At 41.9% G+C, this 23,101-nt stretch overlaps 1 protein-coding gene across 2 annotated transcripts; it reads right to left on the reverse strand.

Annotated features, from left to right (window-relative positions):
* Window positions 1-9,280: 9,280 nt before the first annotated feature.
* Window positions 9,281-23,055, reverse strand: LOC131777253 (uro-adherence factor A). Of its 2 annotated transcripts, none has more exons than XM_059093510.2 (9): window positions 22,698-23,055; window positions 22,456-22,581; window positions 19,496-19,994; window positions 18,612-18,876; window positions 17,375-18,169; window positions 16,710-16,855; window positions 11,400-15,968; window positions 10,612-10,664; window positions 9,281-10,018 (listed from the first exon to the last, which is right to left on the reverse strand). In XM_059093510.2, the coding sequence occupies exons 1-9, from the start codon at window positions 22,790-22,792 to the stop codon at window positions 9,907-9,909; spliced, it is 6,660 nt and encodes a 2,219-aa protein (XP_058949493.2). In that variant the 5' UTR covers window positions 22,793-23,055; the 3' UTR covers window positions 9,281-9,906. The 2 variants fall into 2 exon arrangements, with proteins under 2 accessions (XP_058949493.2, XP_058949492.2); XM_059093509.2 differs by having other exon boundaries at window positions 17,375-18,172.
* Between the last annotated feature and the right edge of the window lie 46 nt (window positions 23,056-23,101).

The raw sequence follows: 23,101 nt of genomic DNA on the forward strand, positions 1-23,101 counted from the left end.
AACCAGTAGTTTTCTTTCACTTGGAAGGATCCGTTAGCAACTGATTCAACCATCCAGTAACTGAACCGATTGCAAATTTATATCATATTAACTCCGTTAAACGTCACTCTCGAGTAGAAGCCGCTGATTTTGAGAAAAACTCAAAACAGAGGGGATCCTCAAAGAGAAACAACTGGAACATGCTTGGAGTCCATTGATTGCTATGATAAAAACGCACGAAAGCCTTTAAGCGATTTTGGAGACATTCAGCTTGTTGAGTCCGATGCATTAAGCGCATGACCCGGCGTGCAACAAGCGTTATTTGGTGCCATGTATGCTGCAAACGTATCCGCCTAAATATATCAGATATCTCGTTGAATCTACACAACACACTCTTTGAGAAGCTGCTCTTTTTCCCTATCAGGTTATTTTTCTGAGGCCTAGTTCAAACGTCGATCTATACATGTACCGAACCTAATTGCAATTTGGGTCGACTCCAATAATTAAGAGCGGCAGTTGATTCAAACGTCTATACAAATCTGCCGATCCTAATTGATTCAAACGTCGATCTTTATGTAGAGTGCGTGACATGTTTTGTTGAGTTCATGAACCACAAAGGGTGTCGGGAAAAAAGAGAGAAAAGCATGTGCTCGGAGTTTTCGAATAAATACAACCTTGTGTTTAATTAATCTGGTGATTTGAGTGTGTAACATTGGCGACCCTGCCAGGATTCGACCGAAGAGGCTTATCATCGACGAAGAACTGCCTTGGGTTGTGAAGGACAAAGTAATTGGCACGCTTGGTTGATTCGTCGAGCGCGAGTTGGTTGTGGTCGATTGCTGTCGACGGCGGACTGATCTTGACGTAAAGTGTCGCATTTCTTTTGTGAACGGCTGATTGCACTATTGGTGAGTACGAAAGATTATTTTTGGAAGTATGATGGATACCGAGAGTCTGCAGATCGAAATTCAGGCCGCGTTGTGTTCCTTGAGCGAGGAAAGGCTTAAAGAAGTTTGTAGTGGGCTGAACATTACTGTACCGCCTGAGAGCAAGGGAAGGTTGGTTTTTATCCGAGCTCTAAATAAATACCTCGAAACGGAAGAATTAGATAATGAGAAGCTCAAAGTGTTGTCGTCGTCTCTAAGTATGCAGGGAAAATTTGTACCGGAACAGAAAACGGAACCGCCGAAAGCTTCTGAAAATAATAAAGCGACCGTCAAAATAGAGCAAAATCCCGTGGTGTCAATTTCAAAATTCAAACGCGACTTCAAGATTTCGGGCCAGATTGGCGACGCGTCGCAGAAGGATCGTTTGAGTTTTTCCTCGCTAGTGCATCAAATTGAGAATGGTTTAAAGAACGACTATACAGAGGATGAAATTAAAGAGGCTGTGATAAAAGCGATAAATCCGGCGTTAAGCCTAAGAAGTTATTTGGAGGGTAAGGTAGATTTAACACTGGCCAAATTGAGGAGAATTATGCGTTCTCATTATCAGGAGAGAACAGCAACCGAACTATATCATCAGTTGAGCTCAACTGTCCAACAGCCAAAGGAAAAACCTCAAGAATTCTTGATCCGCCTTCTCGATTTGAAACAGAAGATCTTGTTTGCATCTCAAGAAACTGACTCGGACCTGAAATATGATCCTACCTTAGTACATGGCATGTTTGTCCATAGCTTTTCCCTTGGCCTGCAAAGTGAGAATATCAAGATCGAAATGAAGCCTTACTTGGAAAAGAAATTTATAAGCGATGAAGAACTATTCGAGAAATTAAATGTGTGTTTCAGTGACGAACTGGAGCGATCACAGAAATTCGGTTCACAGCTAACCCCCAAGGTAAATGCTGTTCAAAAGGGAGGGGACAAGCAGGAGACAAAGAATAATGGGGTGGAGGAAGGTCTCATGAAAGAACTAAGGGAGCTCAAGGCAGAAGTGGCCGCAGTCAAAGAGAGAGTTCGGGCCCCACTCCGGGCTCAAACCCCCCTCACACAACAGCCTATGAGACAACCCCCACTGTGTAGGACCTGCCAACAAAGTGGGAATGGATGGCCGTGCAACCATTGCTTCAGGTGTGGGGCGAGTGGCCATTATGTACGCGAGTGTAATGCCCAATTCAGCCGACGCTCTCCGGCAGAATCTCAGGGAAACGGCCAGAGGTCACGCCCATGGGACAGGGTGTGACCAGGCAAGAAAATCAGTCCCGTTACGTGCAGTGTGGAAAACAAAGCACAGACCATGTACCACTTAACCGCTGCGGAGCCTGTAAGATCAATAGATATTATTCAAAAGAATGTCAAGTAAAATACAGAACTGTGCATAAACCAGTTTGCATGGCTATACAGGAACTTGAGAAACAGAAAGCAGCCGGAGATGATGGCGATGATTTGAACACGACGTTTCCCTGCCACCTGACGCCAAGGCAGCAGCTCGGACTGACGAAAATCGTGGGACGGAGGTGCGTGGTAAAATGCCTAATTCAAGGAAAGGAAGTGGAGGCATTATGGGATACAGGTTCCCAGGTTTGTGTTGTGTCAAGGAAGTGGCAACAAACTCACTTACCGCTGGAGGTGTTAAGAAATGTTGAAGAGTTGTTGGGAGCAGGAGAAGAGTTGAATTTGGAAGCGATGAATGGGACAAACATTCCATTTGACGGTTGGATTGAGGTCGGGTTTAAGTTGGCTGGAGATGATACAACTGCTCATGAGCTGACAGTTCCAGTACTGGTGGGACAAAAGGAACAAGAGTACCCAATCATTGGCTTCAATGTTATAGAAGAAGTCCTCGCTCAACATGGTGGAAACCACCAAGCGGCAAGTAACATCATTCAGCAGTCATTCCCTTCAATTCATCATACTCGCGTAGGTACCCTGATCAATCTGATCCAGTCAAGAACACAGGATACCGGTACTGCAGCTGTTAAAGTCGGAAAGAGAGATGTTATGTTGCCAAAAGGAGAGGCAACGACAGTTAAGTGTCAAACTCACCTCGGACCAGTTCCAGAGGGGATGCCAGTAATATTTGAGCCCAAGGAAGACAGCGAGCTCCCAGACGGACTGGAATTGGGCGAGGAACTTACTAAAATAACCCCGGGAACCTCTAGTCACGTGGCCGTCGTGGTCCAAAACAATACAGACAGAAACATCTTGTTAAAGCGCAGAACAGAATTGGGCCGGATACACCTGGTAAAGTCAGTTCTACCAATTCCAAATACTCCCGACTCGTACTCTCGAGGAGACGAGAATTTTTACCCTGAAGCTACCTTGCATCCTGGTCAGGAACAAGATGGATGGGAGCCACCAGTTGACTTGAGTCAGCTAGAAGACAATGAACAATTGATCGTCCACGAAATGCTACGGCAAGAAGCTGGTGCCTTTGCAAGAAACGACGATGAGGTTGGCTGCGTGGAGAACTTGGTGCTTGATATCCAGTTAAAGGACAATGAGCCAGTACAGAAGAACTATATCTCCATCCCCAAGCCACTCTATGGGGAAGTGAAAGAGTACTTAGAAGACTTGATTAATCGAAATTGGATCTGCAAGTCCCGTTCGGCTTACTCCTCACCCATGGTCTGTGTTCGCAAAAAGGATGGAAGTCTGCGACTTTGTATTGATTATCGAGAATTGAACAAGAAAACATATCCAGAACGACAGCCGATTCCCCGTATACAGGATATCTTAAATGGCCTAGGCGGCAACAAATGGTTTACAGTTCTGGACCAAGGGAAGGCCTACCACCAAGGCTTTATGACAGAAGAAAGCCGCCCCCTGACTGCATTCGTGACCCCCTGGGGATTGTATCAATGGAATAGAATACCGTTTGGGCTAATGAATGCACCGGCGGCATTCCAAAGGTGCATGAATGAATGTCTAGATGGCTTACGTGACAACATCTGTATTCCCTACCTGGATGATGTCTTGGTGTATAGTAAGACCTTTGAGCAACACGTTCAGGATGTCCAACAAGTCCTGCGTCGACTGCAGGAACATGGGATAAAGTTAAAGCCATCAAAGTGCAAGTTCTTCCAACGACAAGTTAGATATTTGGGGCGGGTTGTTTCCGGCGATGGCTACTCTCTAGACCCAGAGGACACGGCTGCCGTACACAACTTGGCGAAACAGAAACCAGCAACAGTGGGTGATGTGCGTAAACTGCTAGGGTTCCTGAGTTACTACAGGCAATACATCCAGGATTTCTCACGCATAGCTAAGCCCCTGTACGATCTAATGGCTGGCCCTGATCTATTGGCTAATAATCATAAGGTAACATGGACAGAGGAACATCAGAAGCGGCTTGACATGCTGGTCGACCGACTGACTTCTCCTCCAGTGATGGCATTTCCCGACTTTACGAAGCCATTTGTACTTCACACAGACGCCTCGCAAGAGGGACTTGGAGCTGTATTGTATCAAGAACAGGACGGGAAGCTCAGAGTTCTAGGTTATGCCTCTAGGACACTAACTCCAGCAGAGAAAAATTACCACATGCACGCGGGAAAATTGGAGTTCCTTGCCCTCAAATGGGCAGTAACTGAGAAGTTCCGTGATTACTTGTACTACTCCACCTTCTTCACTGTTTACACCGACAACAATCCACTAACTTACATTCTGTCGTCAGCTAAGTTGTCTGCAGTAGGGCACCGGTGGGTGGCAGAACTGGCAGATTTTAATTTTAACATCAAGTATCGGCCTGGCAAATCTAACATTGACGCGGATGTACTATCCCGCCTACCGCTAGATTTCAGTGCATACATGGAAACCTGTATTGCAGAAATGGAAAAGGACGCAATTTGTGCAACAAGTCAAGCAGTGATCCATCAGGAAACAGACGCCACACCCTGGGTGGCAGCAGTTTCAGCAAGAGTTGGCATTGCTCACGCAGAACCGGGCGTCACAGATTTGGTTTTTCGCCAACTTACGTTAGAAGAAATATTAAGGGCTCAACGGGAAGACCCCGACATCTCACGAATCCTGGCCTACAAGAAACGGGGATATCCCCCATCAGGAGGAGAGCGGAAAAATGAGACTCGTACAACATCTTGCTACTTGAGAGCATGGAATAAACTCCATATATCAGCGGACGGGATTCTGTGGCGCCAAATTAAGAGTCGATTGCAGCTAGTATTACCTACAAAGTTTAAACAGTTGGTTTACCAAGAACTTCACATTGAAATGGGTCATCTGGGTGCAGATCGAGTGGTGGACTTAGCGAGATCTAGGTTCTATTGGCCTTACATGCAAGAGGAAATCGAGTATTTCATCGCCAACAAGTGTCACTGCATCCAGCAAAAGAAGCCCCAAATCTCCCCTAGAGCACCAATGGAGAGCATTACGACGACTGCCCCTTTTGAGATGGTGTCTATAGACTTTCTTCATTTGGAGAAAAGCCAACGGGGATTTGAATATATTTTGCTGATAGTAGATCACTTCACAAGGTTTGCACAGGCCTACCCAACCCGAAACAAGACAGCACGAACGGTGGCTGAAAAGATTTACAATGACTTTGTACCACGATTCGGATTCCCAGCCCGTATACACAGTGATCAAGGAGGAGAATTTGAGAACAATCTCTTCCATCAACTACATAAGTTGTCTGGCGTTTCCAAGTCTCGCACCAGCCCCTACCACCCCCAAGGGAATGGGCAAGTGGAGAGGATGAACCGCACGCTATTGTCTATGCTGCGAACACTCCCAGATTTGAAGAAACGAAAGTGGGATGAATCACTCAACAAGATGATCCACGCGTACAATTGCACTAAGCATGAGGCGACAGGATACGCTCCGTATTACTTGTTGTTTGGAAGAACACCCCGCCTGCCCATCGACCTGATTTTCAATTTGAATCAAGAGAGTGCAGAGGGAGATTATAACACTTACGTCCAAAACTGGCAGCATGATATGAAGGAGGCATACCGGATAGCTCAACAGAATGCAAAGAAGACTGCCGAGCGCGGCAAGCAATATTACAACAAGAGAGTCTCAGGTGGCGTTCTTCAGCCAGGCGATCGGGTGCTAGTTAGAAACTTAACAGAGCGCGGTGGACCCGGAAAATTACGATCCCATTGGGAGTGCGCTATCCACGTTGTGGTTGAACGAATGGGGGCTCAAAGCCCAGTCTACAAAGTTAAGCCCGAGAGTGGAGGTGGCCGCGCAAGAGTGCTTCACCGGAATTTACTACTGCCTTGTGACGCTTTGGAAGCAGATGCCCCAAACCTGGGATTTGGTACGCGACCCCCAAAAACAGCAGTAGAGAAACGACCTTTGTCTGTTTCGGGAAATGACCTACAGAATTCGGGGAAAGATGATGATGATTTCGGTAGTGTGGACCTTGTAGAGGAAATACCTACTGAAGTAAGAACTTCAAACTCAGTGTCTCCAGGACGCGATTTGCCTTCAGAGTCAATTGAGGATTCTGCGACTACTGAGGGCACCAATGGGCCATCCAGCGAAATACAACTTGCAAATGAAGGAAGTGCTGACAATGACGGATCAGGGGGAGAGGACATTGCTGAGCAGGACATGTGGACTCGGCCGCAGCGCCAAAGGAGACCGCCGCAGATCTTAACTTACAACTCCCTGGGAAATCCACAGTACCAGTCGGCTGAGCCAGTATTCAGCAGTTCACGCGTTAACGCCATTCAAACTCCAGCTATCACAGCTATTCATCCGGGAATACCCCTGTATTTCTGGGTGTGGCCATGCTGTTTCCAACCTGTCTACTACCCGAGGGCTTGAGAGGAGCCTCTTATAAGACCCAAACATAAAAAAAAAAAAAAAAAGAAAATCAAAAGCACGCAAGGTGCTGAAGGAGACAACGTCAAACAACAATTACAGTAGCTGCAGAGAACTCTGATAAATAGTTTTGTAATATTTAGAAGAACACTTTCATTTTCGGCGGGGAAGTGTGTAGAGTGCGTGACATGTTTTGTTGAGTTCATGAACCACAAAGGGTGTCGGGAAAAAAGAGAGAAAAGCATGTGCTCGGAGTTTTCGAATAAATACAACCTTGTGTTTAATTAATCTGGTGATTTGAGTGTGTAACATTTACATGTACTTAATAGAAACGTTAGGTTCGGTACATGTAAAGATCGACGTTTGAACTAGGCCTGAGAGTACTATTTAAATATTCTTGTTAAAATAATTTCAAACACCAAAGTTTTAAATCGCCGGCAGCTTCAGGTCGGAGCAGACTTCCATGGCAAGATATTATAAACTGTTTACAATTTCTTGAAGATGGACAGAATAAGTTTGTTTCAAGGGATCGGTTCTATTTTGTAATATGTCATATTTTAAGATTATTTTCTATTCATTTGTTTTATAAACCGTCAGATTTCCTAGACGAACACATTTTCATCGACTCGTAAGTACTCATCTTTTAGTACGGAGACCTCGACTCAATTCAGTCTACAACAATACAGTTAAGAAATATGCAGACAAGAATTCTAAATTAAGAGATCCTCGCAGCTAAGAACACTACTGAAACGAGTAGTTGAAAATAGGACCTGAAAAAAATTCAGGTCCGTATCTGCACCGGTATCGCAGAGGTCATGGGTTCAAATCCCTTACGGACCTGAATTTTTTTCAGGTCCTATTTTCAACTACTCGTTTCAGTAGTGTTCTTAGCTGCGAGGATCTCTAAATTTCATCTCTTCACCGCAGTGCAAATATATGAATTTCATATATCTAAAATCATCAAGAATTGTAAAATTTGTCTCTCAATAACAAAAAACTCTAAAAGATAGTTCATCTAAGTAGCAAAGGCTAATTAATTGATGCCCCCCCCCAAAAAAAAAAAACCAACCAAAAAAGCTTTACTGACAGACCTGCCTCGGCTGAACGTAAGCCCGCCCAAGAGCCGGTATCTTCGTTTTAAATGAATTAAACCAATGAAATGTCATACAAGAAAGGTACCACTCGGCAGTCGTTATAGAGAGGTGTGTGTACGAGGTTTCTCTAGACCCGCCTCCATCTTGAAAAATGAACGAGAAACCCCTGGGGACAGGGTTCGAAGTAATCGTTTCCCATCCGGGCATATCATCGGCGATGGCCGAAGTTTCTCCGGTTGCTTCAAAGCTTGATATTCCCGAACATCACAGCTTTGAATAACACAATCGAATTTTCCGTCATCAATAGGCGTCATTGGCTGCTTAGAGGTGTATAATAACTCCTAGTCACTTCGGAGCAGGCCAAGTAGCGCGCGTATGAAGCACTATACACTGAACTAGCATACGCTAATTTTAAATACTTGTGGCCACTCTTGATACGTGAGTGAGTTATTGATCCCTGCTTTGAGAATGGGGGAATTTTTTTTAAAGGCTCATTTGGAAAAAAATCCCAATAACAGCTTGTGTATCTGTTATAATGCACATAAAGTTAATAGGGATATACAAGTAATTGACAGGAACAAGAGCTGAAATAAAACGTTTTCAAACTTGAAACCTTAAAGATTCATTTAAAATTTAAGTTTGATTTCACGTGGTGTTTCATTGTGTGGCTTTCAGGTCAGCGTAGGCATTCAAGCTTAGGCTGAACCAATGCAACCCTTACATGGTCAGGTTTAATTCCTATCAAAACTCTAGTAAACTTCTTAGACCTCAAGTAAAGGATCTCGTCAAACATTTTGAGAGCCACAACTTCTTGCACGGCGTAAAGTTGAACAAGTTTGTGACGGGTTAATAGGACTGCGCTGTTAAACGACCCGCAGCACGACTAAATCCACTATAAATGGAGTCTGGCTTCTAGCCAGCGAGACCTTTCCTCTCTTTCCTCATGTCTCTCTTCTTTGTCATTCGATCCTTTCCACCTCCCAACCCCCTTAAAGAGAATGAGCACCTCAGCAAGAACGTTGTTGCTGCACTTTGGCGCACGCATGTGTTGTGAAAGTTGTGCTCATTTGCTTGCCTTTTCAACAAGTTGATTAAGTTGACTTTGCTTCCTCCTTCTTTTTCATATAATTAGCTTGATATATCAAGTTACGCTTCGTAAAATTGTGCTAGAGTTCTTTTACGAACTGACCCGCGAGATGGTAGCCCTTCAACGAGATACTATTGGATACTTTTGTCACTGATTTCTTTCATTTAGTTTGACTCTTTAAAAGACAGAAGCTGGTTGACAAGTGAAGTGAAATCTCTCATTTTAACGTTTTTTGGACATAAAATTTGCTTATGGTGTCACATCTTAGTGTTACATTTCGCACCTTTTAGGCAACGCATGATGACGAGCTTTTCATGTTTAATACTTAATCCTTAACAGCCGCGAACGAAAATCCAGGCAATATTACGTTCAAACACAATATTACGTTCAAACATAATCTTTATTTGAAATTCATCATTACTTTGATAAAACATGTCTTAAAAAAGTACACCTCATAAGACTTCGAAACTTCGATTGGACTTCCATAACTCAACGATGCTGTTTCTTTTGATTATGTCGCGTATGCGTAACCACGAATAGGGAATACAGAAGCATACAAACCAATCCCAACGCACATGCACTTCACGACTCTGGGTAAACATTTATTGACCTTTGACAAGGTCAATACATTTTAACCCTTTAACTCCGAGGAGCTGATGATTAGTTTTCCTCTCCAGCTGCCACACATTTCCTTTCCAATTAGTTACGAGAATTTAGTGTTAGATCAACATAACTTTTACCTGAGTTTAAGTATTCTCATTACCAGTTTGCTAAATAATGTATGGATAGTATGGGGAGAAGATATTTGTTAATCATTTCTGAGAGTTAAAGGGTTTAACAGTCTTTGTTTGGACTGACAGACAGACGCCCTCTACACTGCTGATGATAACCTTTCAAGAAATTCGTACTGGTGTTAATGCCATTGTAGAGCAACGTTACATCCCCTTTCGATTTCCATATACACTCGTTACACTTGAAAGCATTGATGAGGACTGAGCTAATAATAAAGCGAAGGAATCTATGTTCCAGGACGAGCCTGCTTCTCAAGCTCTTGCACACATCTTCTTCCCATATCCTGCAAGGTGCGACGCACTGCATTCTGTAACAGACCTTCCAGTCTTGGATCATTCCTTAAGGAGAAAAGGAACAAAAATAGTTTAATTCGTTAGTTAAAGGCGGGAACCTCAAATTAATCAGTTCTGTGAGTCTAATAGTTCCATGGCATTCATTTGACAAACAAAATTAGGCATTCCTTTATGATAACTAGTAAGCGCGCTTTTCGATTGAGTGTCTTATAACCAAAACCAAAGTAATCACAACAGCCAATGGGAAAAAAGGAAAATACCTTGCCGAGCCAATGGGAACTCAAAGTAGAGACGACAAAACCGTCTAAAGCGCGAGAAAACGCGGGTGACCAGGTCGGTTTTAGTTTTGCATCTGATTGGTTACGAGAGTGGCGCGGATTTTTCGGGACCAATCACAGAGTAAAGAAAAGCAAAATCAATGCAGTCTCGGATTACTTTCGACACTGAATTGAAAATTAATCTTCAAACCCGCTTTCGTTTTAAATTAACATGCTGGTGAATAATTCTTTTCATTGTGTACACCCTTCACAAAGTGCATCCCGCATGAAGAACTAATAGCTAATTAAATTAGAACGTTGCAAAATATTTAAAAATGATTTAGATGTTCGAAACTCATTAAAAACGATTTAGTTCCTCACCTCACTAACATCTTAACTACACTTATCACTGTTTCGCATTCCTGCTTGTAAACCTACGATAGGCAAAATCACAAACAAAAGCTCATAAAACTAGTGATAGAGACAGAGTAAAGTCTACATAAAGTGAAAAAGGCAGGTAGCAATAGGTAGTTCATATTTCTGCGCGTCCCTAATTAATTGACGTTTTGATGTATTTCCTGAATGTCTTTCAAGCGATATCGTTCTTAAAGATCTGGAACAAAATACCAGATGTCTTAAAAGCTGCTGTGATTTGACAATAATAACCTTTCAGACTCAATTCGACCGATAACTGCACACCACGCATAATGCTTAGGGACTCGGGCGTATCTGTTTCATATTGCGGAAAACGTCCCAAAGATTTTCTTATAGCGAGCAAGCAAGAATTACTCACCGTGAAAAGCGCGCAGGGCAGCCTCTAACGAACAAAAACTGATCATTTGACGACGAACGACTTCATTGCGCATCGGGCAGAATAAAATGACACCATTAATTATTAATAACTGATGAGGCGGCAAATTTTAAGGGCGACCTCGCTCAAAATTAGAGAAGAATTGGCCAAAACTAACCAAACGGACCTCGTAAAACTGAGATTCACTAAAGAAAAGTTCAACTTTCACACACGGATTTTTGAAGATTAAGGATGTACCTTTAATTTGCACCAATAATAAGGGAGAAATGCACAAGATTCGGGCATTTTTATTTTGAAGCAAATTTTAGGGTGATTTTTTCAGTTTTCGGAATGAAAATAACTCGAGGGGATTACTCACCTGCTCTATCTCCTCTTTCTTTTTTCGAAGCTTTTCCATCTTGAAAGCGACCTGCTCAGTTTCTTTTCTTCTACAGGTAGCTTCAATGTCCGACAAGATCCTCGTGCCTGTGTGATCTTTGACACTAATATCAGCAACAAATGACTGAGTTTGCATGTGACTTTCGATATTCGTCGTTGGCGGTGACATACCAGTTTTCAGCGCAAGAGTTAAACCGTCATTCTTGAAAGTGTGACTGTCTCTGTTGTCTATGCTGATATTCCTACAACTGGAATCATTTTCTGCGCACACATCATTACCAACATGATTTCGTTTATTAGTGAAAAGGGCATCGCCAACCACAACGTGCGCAGGGCTTCTCTCTGCGACGATAGCCAAGTCAGCGGAAGTCATTGTACAAGAGCTGGTCTTCTTAGAATATCTTGTGAAGAGAGCAGAATTTGGGTTCGCCTTCCCACGGGGATTAGGAGTTCGATCTGTTGGCATGATAAGTTTGAGAGCTTTCCGAGCCACTTTACTGGTGTGAAAAGGTTCTTCACTGGAGTCAGGGCGGGGCCTCTTAATGTTAGTAGGGGTTGAATGACATGTGTTGTCTCCATTTTGATTAACTGAAGCCTGCCGTTGGATTCCTCCCAAAGAGAATTCAGTTTGAAAGTCATTCTCATTTTTACCTTGCATCTCCGCATTTGCACTCTGAATATCATCGGAACACATCAGCAGAGACACTATCTGGTCGTCACGTCCACATGCAACAGGCATATTGTCGGTCACTACAGAGGTTACCGAAGGCTCATCAGGCCTTAAGTTGTCATTACTGATATCAGAAATAGCCAAGTTTGATACCGATTTTGTTGTTTTGGCTACTTGCGACGAGGTATTAAGATGATGGTCAGTAGCTGGGGAGAAGTCTTTTTTATTCGTCCCATATAGTGCTTGCATATCTAACGACACCTCATTATTGGACAAGCAGCTCGGCGAGTTTCTTCCGTCATTTTTAACAGGCGCCTCTTTATCAGTCGGCTGCAATGGCGTCCGTATGGGTAATGACTCCTCATTTCCCGGATCTGAGCTGGGAGCCAAAATAATGTCACCTGAACTGGGAGAAGAGGTAGTTGACGCTGTATTTGCACTCATTGTCACTCTTGCATCGGCACAATTATCACGTCCTGGATCCGGTAACACAGCCATGTTATCAGACCTTAAATTGACGAATAAACCACGGACTAGAGTAACACTCTGATCACCATCCTCAGACATATCTCCGTTAAGTTTTAAAGGCGAATCCCAGCTACATGGCCCACTGGACAACGATGGTTCGACAAGACTATCAGGATTTTCCTCCTCCCTTCTGATTGTTATATCAGCTCTTTTAGCAGCTGATTGCCGTCGTTCCTCTTCATTGTTTGATGATGCTTTGCTGGGGCCTTGTTCAGGGTTCTCATCCGAAGACCACGCTGTATCCAAGGAGAGAGACCTCGCAGGTCTAGCAGTAGTGTCGTTAGTAGCATAAAATATGCGGGGTTTGTGCCGAGTTACGCTGTCAGTGTAAACGAGGTAAGTTTTGGCGGAGGTTACAAATGCTCTCTTAGGTATCACATCCATGGTAGCAGAGGTTGGCATACTTTTCGTTCTCTCTTGGCATCTTAAAGACTTCCGGTCATCGTTATGATTCTTTTCTTTAACAGAATTTTCTAACAAAACTTTAACATCCTCAGCTTTATGCAGCTTTGTGGCTGTTATATATTCTATTTTAGGCTTGACATCCACAGAGGCAAGTGGTACAAGGTCATTTGTTCCCTCTTGATGTTTCATATACCTCAGATCGTCTTTAGAAATCTTTTCCGTGCCTGGGTTATTGGACAAAATCTCACTATCGTTGCCGAGGCTGTCTTCATCACACTTACCGTTCTCGTCCTTCACTTTGCGGTTTTCTATCTTGCTATTTGGTATCGCAGGTCTTCGTAAAATATTTTCCTCAGTTATATCGAGTATTGATTGCCCTTGAAGTAATTCAGATTCAGATTTTGGTGAGCTACAAAATATGAAAGAACTTGTAAATGGCCCTTTTGTGATGCCACTGTTGACCGTAACATTTTCCTTCTCTGGTAAATCACAACCCACCTCCATGGAATCAAAGACTGGTTCAATGCCATCATAGTTACGGTCCTCGTTAGACAAGTCCTCGACGATGATACTTCGTTGTGCGTCACTTCCGCTCACGCTTGTTGGGCGACTCGGGGAATAGAGCGACATGTCATCTTTTGGGAGTGGGGAGCGGTGTTCCTCACTTGTCCAGGTTGGACTGCTGGGAGAATAAGGTCTATTTCCATCACCATCCTCAGCAACGGTGTCATTATCCACACGCAGTGATAACTCTTTCGAAACGTCAGGAATCTCCCCTTCTAAGCTTATTTCCATATCAACACGTTGAAGATCTGCAGTCCCTGAGAAGATATCGTCTTTCACAGACGGGAAGACCTCTTCGCTTCGCCTACGGCTTTCCAAATCTTTTTCTTCTCGAGAGTTAGAAACGTCACGAGAACCTACCTTTGTTTTGGTGTCATTTAAAGTTTCCGCATGGTGCATTGCATGTTCTTGACCGAGATGATCCTCGAAATCGTCACTGTCTCCGTCCAAACCATTTTTCACAACAGCTCCCTCTTTAGACAAATCTTGTTCTCTGTCCGAAGTAGAGCCTTCAGGTAGTCTAACATCTTTCACATTCCAGTTATGAACGAGACCATCTTCGTTGTTATGACAGGCTTCTTTTCGTGCTACCCGAGCTTCTCCAGGGATATAAACTTCTCCTTGCTTGCGCAAAAACTTATCTTGGAATGTGGCATACGTAATAGTATCTTCACGTTTTTTAAGGGGCAGCACTCTACTAGAGGTTTCCGTCTTGACATCACTTTTGTTATTGATAAGTGGATCCAAATCACAACTTTTTACGTTTCTTTGGTCTCTCTTATCCTCATTATCAGCACCATTAGAATGTTTCCGGTTATTACTCTTTAGCTCGTATTGACCTTCTTTCGTTTTTCTTATGCTGTCACGTACACGCTCGCTTTCATTGATACATACTGCTAGGTTTTCACTCCCGTTGCAGTAAGATTTCTCCTCGTTATAACTTCCCTCATTTAAGGGACCTGAATTGTCCTTCGTACTGTTGCAGCTTGTCACTGAAAGAGGCACTTTAGGACCGCTCCTCCTGTCTATAAATTGTGGGTTAAATTTGTCTTCACGCCTGTAATCAGTTTCTGTGTTACTTAACGTACCAGGGAAACAAGAAATCTTAGTTGACGAGGTTCGATCACGGGTAATATCTTCTGGAACAGACTCCACATCAGCCTCCTGATAGTTTTCCTTATTTCGGTACATTGCCTCGCGCTCCTCCTTCTGGCATAAGCTTCCATCAGCCTTGTCTTCATGACGAGTCAATACGTTGTCGGGTGACATGTTCAAAACTTGGGTCCTTGACGATACTTCCACAGAAAGTGCCTGGCTTGCGTTCTTACCCATGTTACTTTTCGCATTTAGATGACAAGATTCTTTACCTTCTTCCCATTCAGGTGGCTTCCCTTGAACAGAAGAAATATCCCCGTGAGCATGATGTGCAGTTGCTGACATACTTTCCTCGTGTATGACATTTTCTGTGTGCTCCTTGACCTCCTGTTTGAGAATCAACTCTTGAAAGGACTCATCTGAGTTCGTTACTTGGTCATCGTGAGAGGTTTTGTTTTCTTTTTCTGACAACGTCTCAACGTAATCCAGTTTTCCCAAAGTCTCAAGAGACCGGAAATCACGCAAATCCGCAGTGTGAACAACTTCCATCAATTCTTCTGCCAAGTTCAGTTTCGAAAATTCCTCATCTGAAGAAGAGTTGTTACGTTGTAATCCTTTCCCCGTAATCTCGAAGTGATCAGCATTTTCTGAATTTCCTGTCGACAATTTAGAACATTCGCTGCATTCATCAGTTCCGTCTCCATCAATGTCATTGATTTCAGGCATGTCATCATCAATCTCATCATCAATAACAGAACTTAAGTCTTCATCTACGTCCAAAAAGTCATCTTCGAAAGAGATACTATTCTCATATGAATCCGCACGTTCTGAATCATCCTCCGACAAATTGGAACTTTCATTTCCGTCAGTTTCCTCTTCTTCTTCCTGGTCTGAAGGTTCATTACAAGATGAAACTTCTGCTTCAATGATACTCTCTTCATTGTCCCCCTCCATTGCTAATTCCGCACAGCTGATACCCTCCTCTACGTTTGAAGATTGTTTGCTTTTGTCCGAGGCAGCGGCTGCCTTCTCTTGCTCGTGGTACCTCCTCTCACCAGGTCTGGATCCCTCTGACTCACTGGCTGGGTTTATAGGGAGCCTTGTTTTATTTCCACGACACTTTCCTTCAATGGAATTACCACTGGTTGATGCGTTCCCTTTTGAAGCACGCAAGTTAGCTTCTGGTCCTTTGTTGAGAACCTTACCCTGGGCCAAAGTTACAGCCAGGTCACTTAGAAAACGATCTGCTCTCCTTGTGTTCGAATTACTTGCTGCAGGATCTCTCGACTGTAAGAGAAAAAAAAGCATTAAAACATCCGCTATAGTGAATATCCTCCCTAATCTTACTCGTCTCTGGACTGAGGTTCGTGTTAACCCTTTATGCCCTAATATCAGTGTACATATTCTCCATACTGTTCTATATACATTTCTCATGGTGCTGACAAGGAGAATTTGTTTAACAATCAAGAGCCTGTCTTGTTTACTCTCATGACCCTCAGGTGTGATTCCGAGGTGATAGTGTAAGGAGAAATTAGATGCTGGTCACTCTTAGGGTTTCAAGGGTTAATAGAGATAAGTATCGGAGCGACTGCGCACCCACCCTTCCCTCAGCCCAACAACAGTCAACTGAAATCAAGTTGGGGTTAATATTGGGTTTGGGGAGGGGTAGGTGCGCAGTTTCATACATACTGACATTGATCCGTGTGAATCATTGAACATTCGTTGACTAGGCATCGATACAAATAAAATCGAAAGTTCAAAGCTGCCAACACTTATCCTGGCATGAAGAAACTATGAGTACTACCACTCCTCTTAAAATGAAATGCTAGCACAAGGCGGGTCACCCACAGCATTTTTCAAACTCCTGGACGGAGAGAGGGGATCTGAGAACTACGTCTTTTATCACCTCGAACATGGATTTCTCAATCCAGGGTTCTGGAATTCAGCTACTAAGACATCGCATCTCTTACTCCGCTAAATGTAATACAGCATTAAATCTCATATTTAGTAATGTGTGTTGTTCTTTACCCGTCTTGCTTTTCGTTCACGATCTCGAGGTGATAATTTTATTCTCTCGTCAGTTTCTCTTTTATGTCTCTTCCGGGTGGAATCACTGTTCCCGTTTCCAAGTTGGCTTGACGCATTGTCACAGATGCCTGAACTTGTTTGTCTCCCTATGAAACAAAAATCCAAAGGAGAGAAAACTTTGAATACTTTGAAAATCCCGGCATTTTGTTTGTTTGCCAATACTTAATTTGAACGCAGTGTGAAAATTTTAAAGCACTGTATGTTATGGCCGATAATAGCGAGTACAATATTAGTAGCTATATTCCAACCTTTACCATATCGTCCCCGTGAATTTCAGTGTTCCTTTTCTGACGAAATCATAATTTATTTCGATTAACAAGTGATTTGACTGCAAAACCATAACAAAATTCGATCATAATGCAAATTCCTAGCTGTATTAGCTCATACACGACTGCATGAAGATTCGCAATAACGATTTGTAACCGTATAACGAAAAGTAACAAAGACGGGGTCTATAATTGGCCAAAGAATAGACTGTGAAGAGGTAAGGGATTCTGGGAGGTCAGCGGCATATACCCTGCAAAGTGTGACCCAAGTGCCCCTCCCCTCCCCGCACCAGCTTACAAGACCAGCACACTCGACAATACTGCCTCATGAAAACTTACTTCTTTTAGTTCTGTCGTCTCTTCTGAGGTCGTCTTCATTACGTCTCTTCCTGTTTATGGCTTGTCGACAAGAGGATGGTTCGACCTTATATTTCTCCAGAGAGCTTCTCGTCCTTCTGGGCGAGTGCTTTAGACTGACTTCTCTATCTCTTTCTCGCGAAGATGAATGTTTTCCTTGTTGATGCATCATAAAAGAACGTCGAAGGTCGACCTCCTTACCATTGTTACCATGTCCTCTCGGCCAAGACGTCTTAGTATTTGGGTTTGGTGAGAAACTTCGACTTTCTCTCGTCTTTCTTCCAAAGCTATGCTCATTGTAGGAATAACTTAATCTCCCATTCATTGGTGAGGATTCATGAGTTTTGGAACCAAACCCTTTGTCGACTGAACAACTCCTATTGCTTCTTCCATTGGTGGAGTGCCTGTTTCTTACAGGAGAAATACTACCACGACCTTTTCTTGAGCGAGCAGAGTCAGAAATTGTTTGTGATGAAGTATTACCTGCAAGCGGAGAGCCAGCACGACCAAACGTCTGAGAGCGAATGTTCACAGGCGAAGCACTATGCCGATTTTTGCTACGGAAATTTCTGGTAATGTTCCTCACCCACTCGTCTGACCTTGGTCTTCCGTCTGGCGGAGGTGAGACTCTTGGGTTTAAACCCCGTGTCACGTGTGTGGGCGTGTCCTTCATGACATCTAGGTTAAATGGCTTTCTAGTTTGGTTGCTAAGGGCAACTGTCTCCCATCTTGGCCACTCTGCTGATTGATCGGACGGTGGGAAGTTGCGTCGGGTTTCTTCTACAGGTCAATAAAAAAATAACACATTAGATGTCAAGGCTTAGGGGATAATTAAAGTAACACGCACTGTCCAAGCAAAAGCAATGTAACCTCCCTAAAGAAAATCCTGAAATTTTAATTTCCCCCTTAGCTGCTACACGTTTCCTTGTAACTCATATACGAGTATTTGATTCTAGGTCAAGATACCAACTCCTACCTGATAAGTTCGAGTATTCTCATCACCCGTTTGCTGGATATGGTATGGATATCATAGAGTGAAGTTATATGTCAATTGCTTCTAGGAGTTAAGGGGTTAAATTACCACTCCAACCAGAGAGGATATCTCTGGGTGGGCTCACCCCACTGATGGTTATCAAACGGCCACCCCTAAATAAATGCGTTTTTTAATCACGCATCATCCCGTCGGTAGTAAAAGTATCTTAAATTATATCTTGATAACCTGTAAATTCTCTGTTTCCAAACCATTCTCTGTCGTTTCTTGCGCAGAATCGATCTCCTCTTTGATCCCTTTTGCTCTCTGCTTTTACTGGTGATAACCTCTCGTTGTGCGCGTGATGGTTATCGGTGAATTCAAAGTAGTTTTCGCATTGAAAAAAGTTATCATCATAATCTTTGGTAAAATCTTCATCAACAAGTTCTGGGCGTCTTTCTTGGTCAGCTTCACGTTCTCGCCAAAACTTGTCGCCACGAGGATGCAAGAATTCCTTAAGTGTAAAAAGAGCAAAGGGATGTTAAACGCAGATTAACGTCAGTACCTGGACAACTACGCACCTACCCCTCCCCTAATCCAACATTAACCCTACCTCGCGCAGCAACTTTCGCAGTAGCTCAGATGCTGATTTTGATCCAACACGATAATGTTCTTGATGAAGGGGAAAAGACTTTTCAAACATACTTGAGAAAGATCGAGGTGAGAAAAGGTTTAATGGGATTTAAATCACTATTTCTGTTATTCCAGAAAGCAAATTTTAATTTAGTGTTGGCTGTAAGTCAGGATTGGAAAGGAATCCTATGGATACATTCCATCACTTTAAAGAGTTTCCAGAATATTATAATTGTTGTGATTATTATTGCTGTGTTGTTTGTAATTTTGTGTTACAAATACCAGGGTTACATCCAGGAATATGGGCAACTGCCTCACGTGTTTCCACAGTCCCTGGTGCCCACAACTGACAAACAGCAAGTCAAACACCACAAAACTTACCCCAAAGACATTGTGCTGTCAAATGTTTGTTACAAAAACTCTTTCTAAACATAACCATCAGTTTCAGCTGATTTTTGACTGTAAATTTTCCACGTAAATTATAACAAACATGCGCAAACCTGTTCTCTTTCGTAGAACCCCCGCTCTGAAAGGTTTTCACTACTGCCTCTTAAGTTAGATTCCCACTCGCTCCAGTCAAGGTCAAGTACTTGATATTGTCTTTCACGTCCACTGTCACTACTCCAACGATCTTGTGAATATTCTTCATTTTTTTCTTGGTAATTTTTAAAATCATCATTTGTTTCATATCTGTCCATATAAGTATGTTGTTGAAACCCTCTGAAGTTATCGGACTCCTTTTTGAATTCCACGTGATCATCATAAGGCATGGAATTTCTAGGCAAATGGTTTGTACTGTGGGAATTCTGCTCTCTGGTTGAGTTCTTGTGGTGTCTCAATGATTCTTCGGTTTCTTTGTCAGATCTTATATTGTGGTCCCATCTCTGGTGATACTTTTCGTACGAGTCTCTGCTTGATCTTTCTGAGCGCACCATATTTAAAGGGGCTCTCCAAAAGTTCAGTCTCAGTTTATAGTTCAAGACATGTTTCCCACTGAACCTTAAAAATGAAGTAATGTTAATATTTTCATTTATGAAGTAGTCTGAATACAATATCCTTCCACTGTTAAAAATTTTAATGATCAAAAAGTGAATATTTTCCCATCTCATAAATAAGTTTATTTGTGATGTCCTCTAGATTTTCTAAAATGTGTCTATCCAAATAATTTTCTTCACTTCTGCTCTCCAACCAGGACAAAAATTATTGCCAATAAATCCAAATATTTTGATTAGGGTAAAATTTATGATAAATGCTTTCTCAAGGATGCTTATTTATCATATTCATAGAGCATGTTATGGAGGTGTAATTCAAGCATCTTTTAACCCTTAAACTCCCAAGATCTCCTTAGTAATTCTCCTTACTGTCTGCCATACAATTCATATGATGTTAGTTTGGAGAATTTGGTATTGGATCAACTAATAATCCCCTAATTGATATTTTTCTTTATTCTCATTACTTGTCTGCTTGATATTGTATTAATAGTGTAAGGAGAAATTCTGTCTTGGTCACAAGTAAGACTTAAAGGGTTTAGAAACTCAAACTGAGGATGAAATCCAATTAGCAGAGCTACTGGTGTTTGCCTGTAGCTCAAATATGACTAAGAAACTTGGTTATGTGAAATAACATTATCCCAAGCTTGATTGACTGCCGCTTAAAAGAAACAGACAAACCATTCGGCTTAGAACCTTATTCACAAATTCAAGACATTATGGTCTGAAAGACCAGACTCTGCTCAACTGCTTCCTATCTCCTGTTCCTCAAGTTAATTTTTAAACTGCTATGGTCTCAACATGTAAATTCTTAATTCTACCTCTTATTTAGTTCCTTCAAATTATGTTATGGAGTTTGGTGGTGTATCAAGGTAACAGCCCCAAACTGATAATTTTCTTGATCCTCATTAATCATTGGCTAGATAGTGTAAATATGTTGTGAGATGACATTAACCCTTTAACTCCCAAGATCTGATTGTTAATTCTCCCCTGTAACTGTTACACATTTCCTGGTAAATTAGTTATGAGAACTTGGTACTAGATCTAGATAGCAGCTTCTACCAGATAAGTTTGAATGTTCTCATTACCTGTTTGCTGAATAATGTATGGATATTTGTAGGGAGATGTTTTACATCAATCACTTCTGGGAGTTAAAGGGTTAAATGATTCTCAGCTGTCCAAATTTAAGGGGTTAACGAGGAATGAACACTGTAAGATCAGATAATATTTTGCAGTTTATGCACTTCTCAGTTGTATGTGTCACCACTTCTCTACTGTCCAAGATAACATCCAGCAGGAAATTTGAAAAAAAATTAAAACTACTTCACTACATACCTTATTTTTTATGTGCTGGTACACATACAAATTTAAAATTTTTTCAAATTTAGGTTATAATGGCTAACTCAAAATTGGCCTCATAAATGATATATAGAGAATAGTTCATGGGTGCACATAGATATGGTATTTCTCTTTGACTGTTTGTACTCAATCTAAGTACACTGAAGGAGTGAATTATTGAGTTGAACACAAGAAAATAAATTCTATGTCTACAAGCAATCATGTTTCATTTTGTTTCTCATCTAAACATCAAAGGCTTTTACTGATATGAAAACAGTACAGTTACAGCTTTTCTTGGGGCTGGAAATCATTGTTATGTAGTAAATTTTGGTAATTAATAAGTAGCAGGTCATCTAAAGAGTTTGTTAGCCTTGATATTTTTTTGTTTCATTTCAAACCGTGTGATGACATGCAACTGATTATTTTGTTTGAAAATTGGTCATATCTATGGTGGTATGCAACCTAGATTTCCATAAAGAGAACGAGGCAGACCTCCAAAATATTTCAACAATTTGCAATGGACATTTAGCATACAGCTTGAATCAGATCATCTAAATAACTCATTGTAAAGATTTCAGACGACTTAGGCTCTGATGGATAAAAAGTTTCTTTCATACTAGCACCTGAATTAAAGATTTCAATCGTATTTTAAAATTCAACAAGTCATGTCTTTTCCCAGCTCTGTTTAGCTGGTTAAATATCAAAATTCTCTTTGTTATGGAAAACATCGACTTCATTGAAAACTCTCGTTACGGTGTCGTTGTAGTGTTAATTAACTGTTTTCACGGTCCTCTGGGAAACCTATCTGCAATGGCTGCCGCATATAAAAGACCTCCAGCACGTAAAATCACGCGATCAGACATAATTAATTAAACATAGATAACGTAAACAATTACTTATAATTACAACTACCACTAAATTTTCATTCAAAGACCGAGATTTCCTCTCGAGAATTAGGAATGAGTCGAGTCTCCTCTAAAGGCTCGACAGAGGAAGCGAACTTGTCATGTAAAAAACAGAAAGCACATGATAATGTTTAAAAGGCGCTTCTCTTGTAAATATGGTTGAATATGCTCTGTGAGTACTTTAGGCTAAGTGACTATCTTTACTGTACGACTCCTACGTAAGATTACCTTTCAATGGCATTTTGCGCAGCTGCTTTGCTATCGAATTTTAGGACGATGAACAACCGACCTTTGTCTTTGGAAAGAGCAGTCATCTCCACGCAGCATTTTCCAACTCTGTCATTAAAATACTTCCTAGTAAACAAACAAAATTCAAGAAACTCTCGATGTTAGTTCGTATGAGGGAAATAAACACGGGACAATATCCGAGATTACTCCAATTGAAGTTATGATTGAGTCGAAGTTGTCACCTGATGTCGGACGCTGTGAAGTTCACGTTTGCGGGAAAACCTCTAATAAAGACGCAGTCTTTAAGCTCGAAGAAGTTATCGCTCGCTGAAGGCATTATTTACAACTTTCTGAGGAAGATTTCAGGAAAATAGCAGCCTCTCGCCACTATGATTTGCGAGAGATCCGCCACGCAGAACGGTAACACGGGTCTGTAATATTTACAGCCGGATGTGAAATGAATAACCACGCTTCCCAGACTGTGACAATGACAAGATACTGACAAACTTATCACACCGGCCGTACGCACAAATCTCAAAAATTATTTCGCTTTGTTTAAGATTATAGATCCAAAATAGTTTTATGACATCCTTTCACATTGGGAAAAAGGTAAGAGTGATCTTCCCCTAACGAAAATGAAATTGAA

The sequence above is a fragment of the Pocillopora verrucosa genome, chromosome 11 (assembly GCF_036669915.1).
Source record: "Pocillopora verrucosa isolate sample1 chromosome 11, ASM3666991v2, whole genome shotgun sequence".
Classification (NCBI taxonomy): domain Eukaryota; kingdom Metazoa; phylum Cnidaria; class Anthozoa; order Scleractinia; family Pocilloporidae; genus Pocillopora; species Pocillopora verrucosa.